We start from the raw sequence: 19,686 nt of genomic DNA, 5'->3' as shown, positions 1-19,686 counted from the left end.
TCTCTTAGTGAAACCCACGCATTTTGGAGACCAGGGTGCTGAGGTCAAGAGAGAAGTGACTTCCCTAAGGTCAAGTGACTTACCAGAGTCATTTCGTCATCTACTTTATCAGAGATTAATCAATTCTATAATCCCAGCATGCTTAGCTCTCTAGTTTTATGTACCGTTGTTGAAACCAAGAGTGAATAAAGTTAAATGTCATTTTTCACACCACTGCCATATGTACATTGACTTGTAAATTCTAAGGCATAAATATTTTAAAATTGAAGTATTTATTCAATGGATTACCAAAATTTTTCATTACAAAGTCAAGAAAAACAACACAAAATATTGCAAAATACATGCTGTTATTATGTGCCAGATCACTGCTAGAGAAATAATGCTGGTGTCCATCCAAGTGTACTTAATTCCTGGACATGTATTTATCCTGCCCCTAGCCCGAGGGCAGGCAGGGGCAGATTCTGCCCCAGCTCCGGCATTCCCTGCATGCCAATTGCAGGAGACATAAGAGGCTCAGGTTTCCGGTTTGATCCCTGGGTCAAGAAGGTCCCCTGGAGGAGGAAATGGCAACCTACTCCAGTATTCTTGCCTGGAGAATCCCATGGACAGAGGAGCCTGGCAGGCTATAGTTCATAGAGTCACAAAAAGTCAGACACAACTGAAGCAACTTAGCATGCACACACGCAGAATAGAGTGTTACCCTGTTGCTGCTGCTGCTGCTAAGTCACTTCAGTCGTATCCGACTCTATGCGACCCCAGAGACGGCAGCCCACCAGGTTCCCTCATCCCTGGGATTCCCCAGGCAAGAACACTGGAGTGGGTTCCCATTTCCTTCTCCAATGCGTGAAAGTGAAAAGTGAAAGTGAAGTCTCTCAGTCGTGTCCGACTCTTAGTGACCCCATGGACTGCAGCCCACCAGGCTCCTCCATCCATGGGATTTTCCAGGCAAGAGTACTGGAGTGGGGTGCCATTGCCTTCTTTACTGAACAATTTATTTTTCAGCCCCTCCAGTGGAGGAGCTGTGCTTTGCTGTCCTCATACTTCCTGATAAAAAACCCCTAAGCACTGTTGGACTGCATTGTCTAGTCAGGAGGCTCCACTTGAGATATTTGTTTAATAAATACAGTCTTAGGCCAGAAAAGGTGTTTCATTGGCCATTCTTTAAAAGCTTAAAGAAAATGGTAAAGACCAGAGAAATGTTCTTTGTTATATAGAAGAATCAGGGGCAAAATTCAGTCTTGTAATGCTACATTCAGTTGGTTTGTGGACTAATCTTCATAAATAAATGCTTCATTTTATCTTAGAAGAATCAAGACCCATGTTATAGCAGACTTTTAAACTAATGCTTTATTCTGCTAATCCATGCAAAGCTAGTCACAGTTCAGAAAAGTAAAACTTTTTTTAAAAAGTCTTTTTTTTTTTTTGCAGCATATGAAGTAATGGATTAGAAGCTAAAATAGGTCATTATATGTAATGATATAAGGAATAAGTTAATATGGTGATTTCAAGACATTCCCTTATATCTCCTCCACTTCTATTTTGGTCAAACAATAGACCACAGTCTGAGTTATAGTTGCTTACAAATAGGATCAGGAAAACTGCAACAAATCAATTGTTAATATGCCCAAAGAATTCTCACATGTTTTGAGTGTTAAACTAGCAAGTATTTGATGTCTAAAACTTCCAGAGGCTTCTGATCTATTTAAATGTATGCACTTTACACATTCAATCCTGGAAGCATTCTGTTTACTCCATAGGTCCCACTGATAACCTTATGATGACCTGATGATGTATTTACAAAGTGCCTCTAGACAGTTTCATAATATATCTAGAAATCCAATTGGGGAGAATGTATTTTTCTGTGCCCACAAAGGCAAGGTTATGGGGCAGATGTAATAAAGAGTGAGCTCACCCTCCTCGTGCAGAACTTTATGGATTGATGCTATTGCCTGATCAGCCCCCAGATATGTAACTAGTGAGGTCAGAGAGCATGAAGTCAGACCTGGTGTGTGCCTGTTTGAGGGCTTCCAGCAAATTGAACTGTCTGTGTTATTATTGTGTCAGTTCAGGTCCTCAGGGAAGCAGATGGCAGGGAGAATTAGAAGTGCAAGTGACCTATTGCAGAAATGCTATGAAAAATTAGGGGGAAGGGGACAGGGGGAAGGGGGAATTCGTTCAGACTGCACAGGTGTGACACCTGTGAAGAGAGAGGGAAAGAAGGAGTTCTCAGGAAGAACCTCACACTGCACCACAGCTCTGAGCAAGTGCGCAGGCTCCTGAGGGAGTCCCAGCTCTCATGCTCCCACCACCATGAGAGCATCCCAGAGAAGGCACAGCCTCATGTCAGCACCGAGGTGGCGATTTCTCCCTGAAGTTCTCTAAAGGGACTTCCGAGCCATGCGCTTCCCCAGCTGCCTCAGTTATGCTGCCAGGGTCAGAAAGATGAGTCATGTTTGAATCCGGGCTCAGTCCCACTCTGTAAATGACTTCCTGATTGATCACAACTTGCTTTAAGAATCTCCAGAGACCTTAATTTCCTAGTAAAAGATATTCAAGTCAGTGTGATTTGTTACTTTATGATTATGATGTTCATGAAAGTATGACTGACTATATGTCATTGATATAGACTAGAGTCCTTCATTCGTTTATAATTCAGCAGACCAAATTAAAGAGATCTGTGGTTAGGTTTCAACACTACCACTGTCTGTGACCTTGGGTAGGTCACTTCTCAGCCTCATTCCCTTCATATCTGAAATGAGTAAGTTGCACTAAATGATCTCTAGCATCCACCAATTCAACCATTCTGTCATTCCCCTTCCTTGGAGATTGACTCTGATGAGGCAGGGAATAGAAGTGTCTTTCCTCACAAAAATTTTAAAGTCATGTAAAATGCAGTTCATCTTCCTGTTCTCTATTTCCATGACTATCACAAATATTGAGCTAAATTTTTCCAAAGCTGGCCTCTTAGACCCATCTCAGCTAATTATCAGCTGATTTGTTAGATCACTAAAACAACTCTTCTTCATGTAACTGTGAAAAATCTAGCATAGCATTTTAAACATCGTATGTCATGTTTATCTTCGTACATTTCCTACTCCATTGATTTTTCACCATATTTGAAATCAGATCATCGAATAATCAACATGAAACTTATCCTGATTACTATTCTTAATGGGTACAGATTCACATTTGCTACTTTGTACATCATATTTTGTTATTCTTAGAGCAATGGCTTGATCTGAAATGCAAAAGATTTGCATCCAGATCAGGGCAAAAGACACAAAGGGAAGTCAACGTGAAACTGATATAGGGGTTCATCTGTCTGGGTCGTTCCAGCCATTCAGATTGTTCCAGTGGGAGGAGGACACTCCAGCCCTGGGAGCCTCGTCTTGGTTTAGGGATCATACGATCTGAGTTGGTGATGGAGCCAGGAAACAAATTCCCGTTGCTGTCTCCCAGCTCTGTGCACCCTCCACCCTCCTCCATGGGCACCAGTGAGCAGCTGCCTTGGTTTCGCCCCGCAGGTGGTCCTGGCCCTCCCGTATGACACCCCGGTGCCTGGGTACCTGAACAACACGGTCAACACGATGCGCCTCTGGTCCGCTCGGGCGCCCAATGACTTCAACCTCAGAGACTGTGAGTGCAGCGCGGGCTCGTGTGTCTTTAATCTTTTTCTTTACTAATTAGAACCAAAGTGAGCTGAGTTTCTGATATGAACTCTTTAGTGTCTAAGCATTTTATGGAGCAGGTATGGAGAACACGGTTAAAGCAGTCCTCCAGTCTGACCTTCATAGACTCTCCTGTGAATCAGAGCTTGAAGTTTTGCTGAAATCCTTTTGAATTTTTAGGAATTTTAGGAACCCCACATGGCAGAAGGTCCCCAGCCTTTGGGCCAGGGACCAGTACCTTCTGTCAGATTAGTAGTGGCATTAGATTAGAAATAAAATCCACACTAAATGTAGTGTGCTTAAATCATCCCAAACCATCCCCCTCACTCTAAGTCCATGGAGAAATTGTCTTCCACAAAATCAGTCCCTGGCCCCCAAAAAGGGGTATTCAACAAGCAGGGTATTCAGCAAGCATCAGGTGAGATCATGGGGGTTCTGAAGACAGTAGCTGGCCTGTCTGTTTATTGATTTTTCTAACATTTCCTTCAGTTAACGTTGGAGACTACATTCAGGCCGTGCTGGACCGGAATCTGGCCGAGAACATCTCCCGGGTCCTCTATCCCAATGATAATGTGAGTGGTCAAGCTGGCTTTCTCAGTGGAAACAGAAGTGGGTTATTTCACAAGTGCCTATTCAGTAGCCATAAAGCACATACTTAATAATGTTTTTTTTTCCTGTCAATGAGGAATAATCTCCATATCTCATCCTGCATTGTCTAGATTGCCCTTCCCCTCCATCAGATCAGATCAGATTAGATCAGTCGCTCAGTAGTGTCCGACTCTTTGCGACCCCATGAATCGCAGCACACCAGGCCTCCCTGTCCATCACCAACTCCCAGAGTTCACTCAGACTCACGTCCATCGAGTCATTGATGCCATCCAGCCATCTCATCCTCTGTCGTCCCCTTCTCCTCCTGCCTCCAATCCCTCCCAGCATCAGTCTTTTCCAATGAGTCAACTCTTCGAATCAGGTGGCCAAAGTACTGGAGTTTCAGCTTTAGTATCATTCCTTCCAAAGAAATCCCAGGGCTGATCTCCTTCAGAATGGACTGGTTGGATCTCCTTGCAGTCCAAGGGACTCTCAAGAGTCTTCTTCAACACCACAGTTCAAAAGCATCAATTCTTCGGCGCTCAGCCTTCTTCACAGTCCAACTCTCACATCCATACATGACCACAGGAAAAACCATAGCCTTGACTAGACGAACCTTTGCTGGCCAAGTAATGTCTCTGCTTTTGAATATGCTGTCTAGGTTGGTCATAACTTTCCTTCCAAGGAGTAAGTGTCTTTTAATTTCATGGCTGCAATCACCATCTGTAGTGATTTTGGAGCCCCTCAAAATAAAGTCTGACACTGTTTCCACTGTTTCCCCATCTATTTTCCATGAAGTGGTGGGACCAGATGCCATGATCTTCGTTTTCTGAATGTTGAGCTTTAAGCCAACTTTTTTACTCTCCACTTTCACTTTCATCAAGAGGCTTTTTAGTTCCTCTTCACTTTCTGCCATAAGGGTGGTGTCATCTGCATATCTGAGGTTATTGATATTTCTCCCTGCAATCTTGATTCTAACTTGTGCTTCTTCCAGTCCATCGTTTCTCATGATGTACTCTGCATGTAAGTTAAATAAACAGGGTGACAATATACAGCCTTGACGAACTCCTTTTCCTATTTGGAACCAGTCTGTTGTTCCATGTCCAGTTCTAACTGTTGCTTCCTGACCTGCATACAGATTTCTCAAGAGGCAGATCAGGTGGTCTGGTATTCCCATCTGTTTCAGAATTTTCCACAGTTGATTGTGATCCACACAGTCAAAAGCTTTGGCATAGTCAATAAAGCAGAAGTAGATGTTTTTCTGGAACTCTCTTGCTTTTTCCATGATCCAGTGGATGTTGGCAATTTAATCTCTGGTTCCTCTGCCTTTTCTAAAACCAGCTTGAACATCAGGAAGTTCACAGTTCACATATTGCTGAAGCCTGGCTTGGAGAATTTTGAGCATTACTTTACTAGCGTGTGAGATGAGTGCAATTGTATGATAGTTTAAGCATTCTTTGGCATTGCCTTTCTTTGGGAGTGGAATGAAAACTGACCTTTTCCAGTCCTGTGGCCACTGCTGAGTTTTCCAAATTTGCTGGCATATTGAGTTCCCCTCCATACAAAACAAATTTGTACGGTTCATGAAATCAGAACTGGTGTTTCACCCATCCCTATTTGGGAGGCTCTGTCCATGTATTTCAAAGCAAAACCTGGATATAAAAGATGAGATGCAGCTGAGATAAAGCACTTCTTCCTTTCCAAACAGGAGTTTCATCCTCAGCATCAGAAGTCCCTGGAGGGGTCCTGCCTGTCCTCTTCCCCTCACTCATGGGTCTCCTCTGCCCCTTTGCCTCCAGGAGAGGTGGGGGTCATGGGCCTCAGAACAGACCCAGGAGCAGACACTTGTTTCTTATGCCACTGATTTATCTTGTTAAACTTTTTCTTAAAGGCGATCATTCCTGTTGCTGTTGTTCAGTCACCCTGTCATGTCTGACTCTGCAACCCCATGGACTGCAGCACACGGACTGCAGATCATTCCTAAATTTACACTAAAAACAACTTAGTTTAAAAAAAAAAACACTTGGGACTGAATCTCAAATGACTACTATCAATTCTTAATGGATTTAAATGTATTTAGCTCTAACTTCTCTATGAGTAAAATAATTTTCTGGAAGCTATAATGATTTTTTTTTTAAGTAATAATCTCAGAAGCAACCAAATTAGTAGTCTGCTCCACAAAGATGCCACAAAATAAGGATCTTGGGGACTAGGACATAAATGGTCCTAAGACTAGATATCCACTTGCTGTTAAACCTGTCTCCAAGGAGGAGTAAGTGGATTTGCTGCAGCATTATCAGGAACTTAATGGTATAGGTTATTTTTTCTTTGGGAGAAACAATGTAACTTCAGTACATTTCAGAGGAATCTAAAGGAGGGCATGACAACCCACTCCAGTATTCTTGCCTGGAGAATTCTCATGAACAGAGGAGCCTGGTGGACTCTGGGGTCACAAAGAGTTGGACATGACTGAGCAACTAAGCACAGCACACAATCTCTCAACATAATTACATGGTAATTTTCACTAGCTCTTCAATTAGTCTTTACATTATTATGACCTGTCAACACTAAAGACAGCTGATCTATGCCCATCCATATCATCATGTCATTATTTTTCCTTTCTGTACAAAATTTTTGTTTTTCCTGGAGTTGATGCTTGTTTTGTTGGCTTGGTTTTCCGAGTACTTTGCCCTAATCTATCCTATACTCTACCACAGTTGTAGAAATTTCCTCTCAGTATATTCAAACACCTTTGGTATTCTGTTGACTCGGTCTTTCTGAAGTCCCTTCTGGATCTCTCCTGGTTGGCTGCTCCACTGGCGTCTTTGGAGCGACTTTCCCACCGTTCTAAGGACCTCTGTGCTCTTACGCTCTCTGAGGTCATTTGTTTGGATCCCGCATTTTCTTTTGGCTTGTTTGATGCTTAGGGCTTCCTGGGAAAGGGTGCATGTGAGGCCAATTTTTTTGAGACCTTTCATGTTGAAAGAGGTCTTTATTTTGCCCTCACATTGGTAGTTTGCCTGGATATCAAGGACGCAAAGATTTTTTTTTTATCTAGTTTTTGGTGTTGCTGAAAAACACAGTGCAATTTGAATTCTTGATCTGTTGTTTGTATTCTGCTTTTTTCCCCTTTGAAAGCTTCTAGTCTCCCTCTTCCTCTCCTTCTATCCCCCTCTAAACCCCCATCTCCAAGTGTACTAAAATGTACTGAAAGTTTTTTTAGAGGGGGAGGTGCTTGGTGTGAGTCTGTTTTCACTCCTCATGCCTGGGTCCCCTTTCAGTCTGGGAACACAGGACTACAGCTCTCTGAGAAATGGTCTGGAATTCTTAAACATCCTCAACTGGTTCTTTACCCCTTGTCTTTTATTTATCATCTCTGTCTTCTTACTCACCTTATGGGCAATCGCAATTCTCTCAATCTGTTTCACTTTGGCTATCATGTTTTAATTTTTGAGTAGTCTTTTTTTGCTTTAGATATTTTCTTAAAACATCTTATCTTATTTCTTGAATACAATATCTAATTTATCTGAGGATATTATTGATAGTATTCTTATAATCGTTCTTTAATCTCTGTTTCTTCTAAGTTAACTTTTATATTTCAACATCTTTTAGAAGTTTTTCTTAGATGGCTAATGGCCCTTAAGTGCCCACTAAAAGAGAGAGGTACTGACAAGCTTTGGGGAGCTCTGTACTTCTGGGTGGGATTTATCTATTTGGCTTCACTATCCTGTGACCTGTTGGGGCCACTTCCTGGTGGAGCTCTGCATGTCCATGGCTTTAGTTTCTCTCTTCTGGGCAGGCCAGATTCCCTGGAGAAGATGCTTACAGCTGTTTTCCTCAGTGGAATTAACACTAACTGCCTGTGTTCTCAAATTTGGTTGGGAGAAGAAGGCTGAAAGTATCAGCGTTCAGTACACACACTTTCACTGAACCCTCTTCCCCCGTTTTAGTGTGGGATGGTGCCCCTGCCTCCACCTGCACCTGCTTAGCCACCTCCAGGGACTAGATCTGCACCTTCTGCCTGAGTTGGCAAAGGAGACTGTTCATTTGAGGGAACTGGAGATGAGGTGTGAGGCCAACTGCTTCTTAGACTCTCAACTAACTTTTTACCCCCTCTTCATCCCTATGTCTAAAGGCACACAATGCGGACAGTTTCTGGGCCTTTGGGGAGCTTCGATGTATACACTGGGCTGTTCCTTTGGCTTTTCCCCGCTAGGTCAAGAGTCAGCTTTCCTACATCTTCTGGGATGCAGGAAACCATTTATCCATCTGTTTTTCAACTTCTAAAAAGTTGTTGCTGTTGTGTTCTCTCCATTCCCTTCATCCTTTATCAGTATGCCTTTCTAAAATCCTTTACTGTTATTTTCATGGAGCTCCAGGAGGCTAATGCTTGGCCTTCGACCTGCCATCTTCCACCAGACATCCCACAGATGTTACAGGCCCCTGGACAGGCGACGCCAGTCATGTTTTGGCCACTCCTAGTGTGAACCCTCTCACTCAATCTCTCTGGCTTGAAGTTTTTTGAAGGGAAGGAGCTAAGATTGAAGCAGGAGTATTTTGTGGTAGCTGCTACCTTGCAAGATGTCATCCGACGTTTCAAAGCCTCCAAGTTTGACTCCAGCAATAGCACCAAAACTGCGTTCGATGCCTTCCCAGATCAGGCAAGTACTTAGTCTGAATGTAGGTGGGAACCACTGAGAGGATCAGGACTTCCATCACACTTACTCATCAGCTGTCTCAGTGCTAAAAAATCTGAGTATCTGTATGCAAAACAGAACAGACTCACAGACGTAGAAAACAAACTTGTGGTTACCAAAGTGGGTTGGGGGAGACAAACCAGGACTGTGGGGTTAACAGATACACACTACTATACATAAAACAGATAAGCTGCAAGGATTTACTGTATAGCATGGGGAAATTACTTAATAGCTTGTAAGAACCTATAAAACAAATGCGTGTGTGTGTGTTTATATATATATAACTGAATCACTATGCTGTACACTTGAAACTGACACAGTATTTTAAATCGACTTCAATTTTTTAAAAAGTTGCATAGCTACAGTGTACTTAAAGCGTTCCATGAAAGGTAGGTGCTTGTTTGGTGCATGTGTGAGCTATGGACAAGGACAAGGAAGCCAGAGATGGGCCGCTGGCCACCTTCATCATGCTCTCCTTTCCCCATGTAGGTTGCCATCCAGCTGAATGACACCCACCCTTCACTTGCCATCCCTGAGCTGATGAGGATTTTTGTGGATATTGAAAAACTGCCCTGGCCCAAGGTCTGGAGAGTTTGGCTTCTTTTTCTTCTGAGTGACCAGAATATCTGTGATTGAGAGATTTTGCCAAAAGCTGATTTTTACATTTTTTTAAAATAAGTCACTGTTGATAAATTACAACAAGGAAAGGTGAACTTTGCACTGGTGCTGACATTTCTCAGTTCTTGGAGTAAGACTAAGAAATAAATACCTTGCTAATGGGACACAGCTTGGTAGCTATATCAAGGCTTATATTGTGTTTCCCATTTCTGTGTCTAAAAGGATTCTAAATTAAACTCTCTAGCTTCAGATTAGAGCTAATTGAAAGTGTCCCCATTGAATCTAATCATACTTTGTACTTTCTCAAAACATTACGTAAGCTTTATTCCTCAAATTTTGTTTATTTAATAAACAAAAGACAAGTTAGGATAATAGAGATTTATCAGCATGCTGTCTTAAGTTTTATTGGACAGTTTTGCTGCCTTTTTTTTTCCCACCCCCAAGAAAACATGTTCCCACTACCTATACCATTCAGGAACCTCCTAATAGTATATGTGCAGATAGAATCGTCCTGTGGCAGACAGGCCAGAGTCGAGGAAATGTTTGGCCTGAGGGTTGGGGTGCACCTACAGGCAGCCTCTCTGCAGAGGGAAGCAGCTGACACACACAACCCTACCCCCTTAACCCCAATCCCCTGTCCCCCAGGCATGGGAGATCACCCAGAAGACCTTCGCCTACACCAACCACACGGTGCTCCCAGAAGCCCTGGAGCGCTGGCCTGTAGAGCTGGTGGAGAAGTTGCTTCCTCGACATTTGCAAATCATTTACGAGATAAATCAGAAGCACTTAGATGTAAGTCACTTTGACAGATTCATAACCCTTTGGAGAAGGAGGTCTAGAGATGTTAAGGGTAACTACAGTCTTCCCTCTTACTTGAGGCCCAAACATCTTTCGGTCATTGATACGTCAAAATCATTCAAGTCTGGGTGGGGCTCTGTTAACAACACCTTTTTGAAAATATTGTGAAGTGGAGGGATGGCATCTCCCCAGGGCTAACATCCCAGCGCCTCTCTGTGGGAGTGAAGTTTTATATTTACTCCATGGAAGGTTTTGGTTGGGAAGTGAATGATGTTATGCCAGGGTTGTCAGAATTCTGAGTGATCAGTAAGGCCTTTCTCTTCCTTTGCCTAGAAAATTGCTGCCTTGTTTCCTAAAGATGTCGACCGTCTGAGAAGGATGTCTCTGATAGAAGAGGAAGGAGGCAAAAGGATCAACATGGCCCATCTCTGCATTGTGGGCTCCCACGCTGTGAACGGCGTGGCTAAAATCCACTCGGACATCGTGAAGACCCAAGTGTGAGCCTCGGTCCCCATCGCAGTGGGTCTAACATTGCTCAGTAACAGAACAGCGCTAGTAAAGGCAGGGCTACCGCTGGAGATGAGGAAAGGCTCCATGAAATATTTAAAAGTATTTTTTTTCCCTGTACAAAGAACTGTTCTCTAAAAGGAAAAGACCTTCCTCTCTTAACCATCCTAATTCTAGATTTAGGAGCAAAAAAAAAAACTATTCTGCTCAAAAGTCTGATATATATGTCAGTGCCAGGAAATCATATGGGGGTGATTTAGATTTTTTTCTTGTCATTATTTTGAATTGCAAATGGATTTCTTTTTAGAATGACAGCCATAGCTGCTGTCAGCCCCTCCCTACACTTTTGTTTAATCTTTCTAAGATTAAATGTAACTTATCTGCTTCTTAAATGTAACTCATCCTGCATGCAGGAACCTGCCATTCCAGCCAAGTTCAGTGATGTGTCTCTTCTGTCTCCAGATTCAAGGACTTTAGTGAGCTAGAACCAGACAAGTTTCAGAATAAAACCAATGGGATCACTCCAAGGCGCTGGCTCTTACTCTGCAACCCGGGGCTGGCAGAGTTAATAGCAGAGGTAAGGGGGAAGTGCTGAGGGGAAGCCGGGCATGACTGGAATGTGGGAGGCAGGGAGCACAGTTACAATTTGCTAATCCAGTCTGTAGCAGGGCTGGCGTCAGGCGCAAGCCAGCAACTTGTGCAGCCCCACGTGCCCTGTGCTTGGTTTCATTTTCCGCTGTAGCCATCTTAAAATTCTTAATTTCAGAAAAGGAAGCCCCACACATTATGTAGCTAGCCCTGGTTAACAGTACTCATATGACACACAGGTGGTACCCCTACTTAATAAGAGGATAACAAAGATCATATAAATGACTAGCAGAACCTGAGTTTTTGTCACCCTTTTTTGTAGATTTTCTGTTTTTAACACTTAGTACCACTGAAACTAATGGGTTTTCCCGGTGGCTCAGTGGCAGAGAATCCACCTGCTAATGCAGGAGACATGGTTTCCGTCCCTGGGTCAGGAAGATCCCCTGAAGGAGGAATAGCAACCCACTCCAGTTTTCTTGCCTGGGAAATCTCATGGACAGAGAAGCCTGGCAGACTACAATCCATGGGGTCCACAAAGAGGCAGACGCAACTGAGTGACTAAACAACAAAAGCACTGAAACCACACGTGAGGGACTAGCCAGTGTTCTTCCCACACAGCATCTCTAGCATCTTCTGTGAGTGAAGCCTTTCTCCGTGTGTGGGGTGTAGATGTGTTTTAGGAACGTGAGCACCCACCACAGATGGACAGAAACTGCTCGTGTGGGTTTGACAGCCCTCTCTGATTAAAGTCACCTTTTGCTTTAAACTGAAAGAAAATCGGGGAGGACTACGTGAAGGACTTGAGCCAGCTGACGAAGCTGAACAGCTTCCTGGGCGACGACATCTTCCTCCGCGAGATCTCCAACGTGAAGCAGGTGAGGCTTCCCCACACGGATTCTTTCCTGGGCACTGGCTTGGAGGGTTTATGCTCCAGTGTTTAAAAGCAGACCACCACCACCACCACCACCCCCTGCACCGGTTCCTTCTGAGTCTCAAGGGCTCTGACCCCATGCTCTGTCTCAACAGGAGAACAAGCTGAAGTTTTCTCAGTTCCTGGAGAAGGAGTACAAAGTGAAGATCAACCCGTCCTCCATGTTCGACGTGCAGGTGAAGCGGATCCACGAGTACAAGCGACAGCTCCTGAACTGCCTGCACGTGGTCACCATGTACAACCGTGAGTTGCCCTTGCGGCCCCCAGCCAGCCCCCCGGAGGTGCAGGTCTCAGCACCCCTGCTGTCCACCGTCATCGATTCCATCCCCTATCTCCATCTTTTTCAGGCATTAAGAAAGACCCAAAGAAGCTATTCGTGCCCAGAACAGTTATAATCGGTGGCAAAGTAAGTTTGATTCTCTTCCCTGGGGACATGGGGGCTCTCCTCTCGCTGTTTCTCCACTTCCTCATGCCTGCCTTCTCGTATGTCCACACTCTTCCCCAAGGCTGCCCCTGGATACTACATGGCCAAACTTATCATAAAGCTGATCACATCAGTGGCAGAGGTGGTGAACAATGACCCTGTGGTTGGAAGCAAGTTGAAACTCATCTTCCTGGAAAACTACAGAGTGTCTCTTGCGGAAAAAGGTAGTGCGGTCCTCACAAACCATGGGGGCTGGGCCACAGTCTAGGGATGGATTACCTACTACAGGAAAATGGAGCCACTGGCCTCAGGAGCCAGCGACTTAGAATAGAAGGTGCCATTCTTAGGCAGAATAAGACCCTAGGCTAAGAATGTTTAAGGTGGCCCAGTTGACACTGAGGTGAGTGTTCCCAGAGTCCACATCAGAGGTTACATTTGCAAGCATATTTTATTCCCTGCTGGTCAAAGCTGGATGCTGGAGGAGGTGGCCCTGAGGTTTTGATAAAGTAGACTGTGCTCTACAAAAGAAAAAAAGAGATCTTCAGTTCCCAACCCCCGTTTTGCAGTAGAACACCAATTCCCCAGTCCCCAGGTATTGTTCTGGTAACTTCTTGGGCTGTCATTTGTCCAGGTGGCAGCAGGCAATGCAGACACATGTCAGGCTGCCAAAGCCCTAAGTTTAGATGTGCCTCAGATAGGCACTCAGAGCAAGCATGGCATCCCCACCTGGGGACAGCCCGACTGGCAAGAAGCCAGCATCCCTTTCTCTTCCACTGGGACCTTTACTTGTTTGCATCATGAAGCATCATCCACATGCAGGTGCCAACTGTGTGTTTACCCTTTTCCCAAAGTCAAAAGGGACCTTTCTCTTTTTGAGGTGTTTTTGGGTCCTCTGATATTACAATTTAAGAACTGTCTGCATAAAGAACAAAGAGCCAGATTCTTATGGATGCAAATGAAGATATATCTAATCCACAACTAAGCTCGCAAAGCCCTATGCTTTGTATTGGGTGGGTGGGGAGGATGCCGCAGGCAGTATTTCTGTGTGCATCAAGCCACAGGTATGCCTCACTTGCCTGTGGTTTATTTCCCTGCAGTCAAAGCGGAAGTAAGATGTAGAACATGACACAATCCAATTTCCTCAGATGCTAAAGGAGAGATTCTGAATTTTAAGGATCAAGAAAGAGAAGTTTCAATATTCATTTCATAAAGTTATCAAATAGAAGAAATAAAACCTTAACAGAAGCTGAATGGAAGAAGGGGGAGAAGAGAAGTGTAGGGTTGATGAAAAATTAATCAATCAATCCAAGAAAGAAGTGGAAAATTTTATTCAAGCCAAATTGAGGATTATAACCCAGGAACTGCAGATCAGAAAGCTCTGAGAACTGTTCCACCCATTAGAAGTCAAAGCAGTTCTATAAATTTTTTTTGAGACAGAGCTCTACACTAAATGTGTAAACTGACAGTTTACACAATCCAGATCTGCCAAGTACAAAGTAGTAGGTCATCGGGTCCTAACAAGATCAAGAAGGAATGTTATCTTTTAAGGAGCTGTCTTGTTGGTGCTAGGAGCATGTTGCTCTTTATGGGGATATTTCTTTTTATTTTTTAATTTATTTATTTTTTAATTGAAGGGCGTTTGCCTTACAGAATTTTGTGGTTTTCTGCCGTATATCAACAAGAATCAGCCATAGGTACATCCATGTCCCCTCCCTCCCGAACCTCCCTCTCCTCTCCCTCCCTATCCCACCCTTCTAGATTGTCACAGAGCCCGTGTTTGAGTTCCTTGAGATGTACAGCAAATTCCCATTGGCTATCTATTTTACATATGGTAATGTAAGTTTCCATGTTACTCTCTCCATACATCTCACCCTCTCCTCCCCTCTCCCCATGTCCATAAGTCTATTCTCTATGTCTGTTTCTCCATTGCTGCCCTGCAAATAAATTCATCAGAACCATCTTTCTAGATACCATATATATACATTAGTATGTGATATTTATCTTTCTCTTTCTGACTTCACTCTGTATAATAGGTTCTAGGTTCATCCACTTCATTAGAACTGACTCAAATGTGTTCCTTTTTATGGCTGAGTTATACTCCATTGTGTATATGCACCACAACTTTATTATTCATCTTTCAATGGACATCTGGGTTGCTTCCATGTTCTAACTATTGTAAATAGTGCTGCAATGAACATTGGGGTATGTGTATCTTTTTCAGTTTTGGTTTCCTCAGGGTATATGCCTAGGAGTGGGGTTGCTGGATCATATGGTGGTTTTAGTCCTAGTTTTTTTAAGGAATCTCCATACTGTCTTCCATAGTGGCTGTATCAATTTACATTCTATGGGGATATTTCTGCTGATGGAGAGGGTTGGTCCATGCATAATCCAAGATGCACAATGCACAGTAGAGGGGAGAGAGGAGACCAAAAGGCAGAAAAAATTTTTTCTTGTTTAAATTTTTCTTGTCTTGCCATAAAATAGAATTTTATTTCACAGTAGTGTCAACTTTTGTAGCAGAGAGACAATGTGAAAGTGTGTTAGTCACTCGTGTCTGACTCTGTGACCCCATGGACTGGAAGTACAATATAACCATACACCTTTTTAGCATTGTGGCCATAACCACCAAGATAACACATCAGAAGTGGGCAAGAGTGGCTGCTAGAGTTGACGGGAAGTATGAGATCCATCCTACACCATTTGAATATTTATCTTAATGTGCATGTTCTACTTTAATGATCAAAACAAACCAGCTAGATGAATGCTTAGATACTGTATAAGCAGATCCAGAGAGACAGAACCACTCATTCTATTACTAACGCCTTGCTTGCAGTCATTCCAGCCACAGATCTGTCGGAGCAGATTTCCACTGCAGGCACCGAAGCCTCAGGGACAGGCAACATGAAGTTCATGCTGAATGGGGCCCTGACCATTGGGACCATGGATGGGGCCAACGTGGAAATGGCTGAGGAAGCCGGGGAAGAGAACCTGTTCATCTTTGGCATGAGAATAGAGGACGTGGCTGCTTTGGACAAGAAAGGGTGAGAGAGCAGTCCTGCTTGTTGAGCATGTATCCCCCCAGGAGGCTGCCTCCCCCACCCAGGTGTCCCATCAAGTTGGGTCACATGGGACATGGCAGCAGAACATCTCCTATAAGTCAGGGGACCTTCCTGACTGCAGATTAAGTCTTTGCCCAGCATGTGAAAGCTAAAGGAGCTTGGGCACAGGTGTACAGGCTCCTTGCTATTTGCTACCAGCTGTGTCAAGGCTGGCCTTGTGAGCTACTCACTTTGCCCTCATCTGTGATTTTTACTTTGATCAAAAAATTGAACCAGTGTGGAGTTGAAGTTTTGCCTATAATTTAACCATCTAGTGTTCCTTTAAGGTCTCTAAGAGATGGACTAAAAGGCAGTAGAGAATAGGCCTGGTTGTATAGAAGCACCCAGAATACTTGTTCCACTAAGTATCTGGATAAGTTTATTAACCTGGATTCAAATGAGAAGTAAAGAAAGAGTGCTGCACAAAGGAACCACGGGAATCACAAAATTTGGAGGAGGTCAAATGTACTTCCCAGCCCTTGGAAGTAAACTTTTGCCCAGTGGCAACATATCTGGGGATCTATGGGTCCAAAAAGCACCTGATTGTTTAGAGTCATAAAGTCTGTTTGAAATGAATCTTAACTGTATTTACCAGATTAGACTATTGCTGTGTGATTAGGATTTTTATTATCTATTGTCCTTAGTGTCTTGGTTACAAGGAACTAATCAAATTTAGTGGGGGGAAAAATATCAGGATCTAGTTAAATATTATTTATACTTATACTCCTGTTGAACTCTATGACTATAAATGCCAGTATTTTTAAATGCCTTTTTCACAACTAATGTACCATCTAGTGTGCTGTTAATCACAAACACTAACAGAATCTTTTCTTATTATTGCCCCACCCGCTACCCCACAGGTATGAGGCAAAAGAATATTATGAGGCACTTCCAGAGCTGAAGTTGGCCATTGATCAAATTGACAAGGGCTTTTTTTCTCCCAAGCAGCCTGACCTCTTCAAAGACTTAGTCAACATGCTGTTTTATCATGACAGGTGAGTTCCCATAAGAAGATGGTGCTACTTGGGCCATGGAAAAAGGTTGAGAACATCTTAAATCAACTATAACATAACCACGTAGATTAGCATAGATTTGCGATCTGATAAGCTAATTTAGGCTTAGAAAGAAAAAGTAGGTATTCTCCACTAACAATGCTAGGAAGACTTAAGAATAAGATCCACAAATCTGGTATTCCTTTTCTCCTTCCTCTGGTGTACCCAGCTTTCAAATGCATCCATGTGATAACATTCTTACTTGTGGAAAGACCCATAGAAAGGTTGAGGGCTGGTTGAAACCCTTACGAATAGAAATATCAGACTGGTAAGCTAGCCATGCCTATCATTAAGCAAAAGAGAATTTTAAATGGAATCTGAACACACATCTGTTAATGAAGCTTTTTGATGCTTTGTTTTTTCCTTTTAATCACAAAAACAGGTTTAAAGTTTTTGCAGACTATGAAGCCTACGTCAAATGTCAAGAAAAAGTCAGCCAGCTGTACATGGTGAGTTCATGGCTGAGACTTATAAACGATGCCAGTTTACTACCGTTCATTAAAATTTTAGTTTCTTTTTCTAAATAACAGGGCCCCACTAACCAATCAAAAAAGGGAAGTGAGGCAGCAATGTTGGTTTTTCAGATAAAAACTGGACTGTTCCCAAGTTCAGGCAAAGGTTGGGATTTGACATTTCAGTAGCAGTTGTTAAATTTTTTTAATATCCAAATAAGAAGTCACAAATTATTCAGTATTTATTGAGCACCCACCATGTAGCAAGCATGTCCTAGAAACTAAAGAGTATAAAGCCAAGTTAAATACTCACTTTACCCACTCATTTATTCAGCAGAGAGACACCAGTGCCTCCTCCAAGGCAGGCACCATGCTGAGCACTGAGACCCAGCAGGGACAAAGCCATGGCCCCTCAAGGAGCCTTCTTGGTGCCAGGGCTCTTAAGCAGAAGCACATCAGAGTCACCAGGCAGTTTTTTCAAAGTACAGATGCCCACTGCCCTCTGAGGGATTCTGACCCAGTAGTGGGTAGAATCACCATCAGCATTTGAAAAATCTGCTAAAGGGATTCTTAGACTGAGCCTTAGAATACTAGAGGGTATCTGAAAGTTGCAAAATAAGTACCTCTCCTGGACTATCCATGGAGTGGTGCTATATGAACAGAATATAAATGGACAGAAAGGGGGGGGGGTTCATATTTGAATTTTTTTTTAAAACAAGGAATGAAACAAGAAAGACTATACTAAGGAAGAGAGAGATGGAGGGAGGGAGGGAAAGAAAAGAGAAAAAGGCTAGAACCATGTGAGGAACCCTCCATATGCAAAATCATGCATCTTTACCAAGTAGCCCAACCCTCTAGGTACATTTGGTAAATATATGGAACCGGGATCATCTCTGATAGGAAAGACTTTCAGTGAACTGCAGAAACCACAGAAGAATAGATACAGGAGCAAGCTGGCCCTGTGCCAAGACTCCAGCGCTGGCTTCTTGCCCACACAGTCCCCACTTCTGCCCCCCAGCTAGAAAGCCATTATATAGCAGAACCATGGAAATTCATACAATCTCCACCTCCTGCCCTTTGGACATATCAGTAACTACTTACAACAGAAACCTACTTCACTGACATTTCTATTTCTTTTCCAAAGCCAGGTGACAAGGAGGTTCCTACAGTCATCCCAGATATCCCACTGGGGTGTTAAAATAGGATCATTCAAGGCCCATACTGCTTTACAGCATATCCCAGTCCCCCTAAAGTGTATAGAAGCCAATTTTACACGCTGCCCAAGCAGAGGCAGTGCTGGAGTTAAGCGGAGGAGCTCACTTCTGGCTCCTGGAACACGGGCAAAAGCAGCCACACACGGCCTCTGGGAACGCAGACAGAGAAGGAGAATGGCCACCTCCAGCTTATTCCTCTTGCCCTCAACCCATGCTCATGTGTAGAAAGAATGTTGAGGGAAAGAAGTAGAAGTGAAACAGAGCAGGAGAGGAAACTATACATGAGCGCAAGCACAAATGTGAATGTGGGTTTTACACAGTAGTCCCTTCTGTTAAAATGATGGCCCTGATCCAAGGGATGCCCACCTAGAGGCCCAGCATTCCACTCCACCTTTCTTCTTCATTAGTGCAAATTGCAGCGTTTACTCTTAACAATAATTGCATTGTTGAGGTATAGAAAACATGGCCTATGTGGTTGGGAAGTCTAGTCATTATCCCCTTAAATAAAGAACATGAAAAAAGGAAGCATTTATTCTCTTATTTTAGTAAGTTTCCAAAGTGTGAATAATTTCAGACTCACAGTTTTAGTTTTTGTTTTAAATGCTTTTAATGCATTGCTGTCTTTTTCAAATAATATTCTAGTCATTGCCATTGAACTCCTTCTTAGAGTCCTTTACAAAATCACGAGGCTATAAAATAAATAGCTTATATATTTTTACATAAAATTATGAAAGATGTATTTTATTTAGATATATAGTCATATATTTTTTATTTAAGATAAAACCTTAATTGGTCCTGTTTTAAAACCCCAGTGGAGTATCTGGGATTCAATGTAAACCTATTAGAGAATCTACCTTCAGAAAAAAATGAGGAGAGAGAAGTCAGTGAATAAAGTCTCCTATGGGATTGTTTGTCTGTATGACAGCTAACATTCCAAAGTAGTGTTTCTTGAGCTCTGACCATGAGCCACAGGGTAAATTTCTTATATGGCATCTAGCAGACAATGGAAGTTAGTCCCTTCCTTTCCCGTGTAGTTTAAAGGAAGCTGAGA

General features: G+C 43.0%; 1 protein-coding gene across 2 annotated transcripts in view; it reads left to right on the top strand.

Annotated features, from left to right (window-relative positions):
- PYGL (phosphorylase, glycogen, liver) overlaps positions 1-19,686 on the top strand; it is a 48,416-nt gene that overhangs the window by 13,979 nt on the left and 14,751 nt on the right. For both annotated transcript variants that reach the window (XM_010842263.1, XM_010842262.1), the window contains exons 5-18: positions 3,525-3,636; positions 4,158-4,240; positions 8,774-8,917; positions 9,443-9,535; positions 10,217-10,363; positions 10,703-10,866; positions 11,339-11,453; positions 12,238-12,339; positions 12,491-12,638; positions 12,743-12,801; positions 12,902-13,043; positions 15,653-15,860; positions 16,778-16,912; positions 17,352-17,418. In XM_010842263.1, coding sequence (XP_010840565.1) covers positions 3,525-3,636; positions 4,158-4,240; positions 8,774-8,917; positions 9,443-9,535; positions 10,217-10,363; positions 10,703-10,866; positions 11,339-11,453; positions 12,238-12,339; positions 12,491-12,638; positions 12,743-12,801; positions 12,902-13,043; positions 15,653-15,860; positions 16,778-16,912; positions 17,352-17,418 — 1,719 coding nt within the window. The remainder of the gene's footprint in view (positions 1-3,524; positions 3,637-4,157; positions 4,241-8,773; positions 8,918-9,442; positions 9,536-10,216; positions 10,364-10,702; positions 10,867-11,338; positions 11,454-12,237; positions 12,340-12,490; positions 12,639-12,742; positions 12,802-12,901; positions 13,044-15,652; positions 15,861-16,777; positions 16,913-17,351; positions 17,419-19,686) is intronic.

The sequence above is a fragment of the Bison bison genome, unplaced genomic scaffold (genome assembly GCF_000754665.1).
Source record: "Bison bison bison isolate TAMUID 2011002044 unplaced genomic scaffold, Bison_UMD1.0 scf7180017864174, whole genome shotgun sequence".
NCBI classification, from domain to species: domain Eukaryota; kingdom Metazoa; phylum Chordata; class Mammalia; order Artiodactyla; family Bovidae; genus Bison; species Bison bison.
Note: the sequence above shows the minus strand (reverse complement) of the source record. Positions and strands in the feature narration are given on the sequence as shown.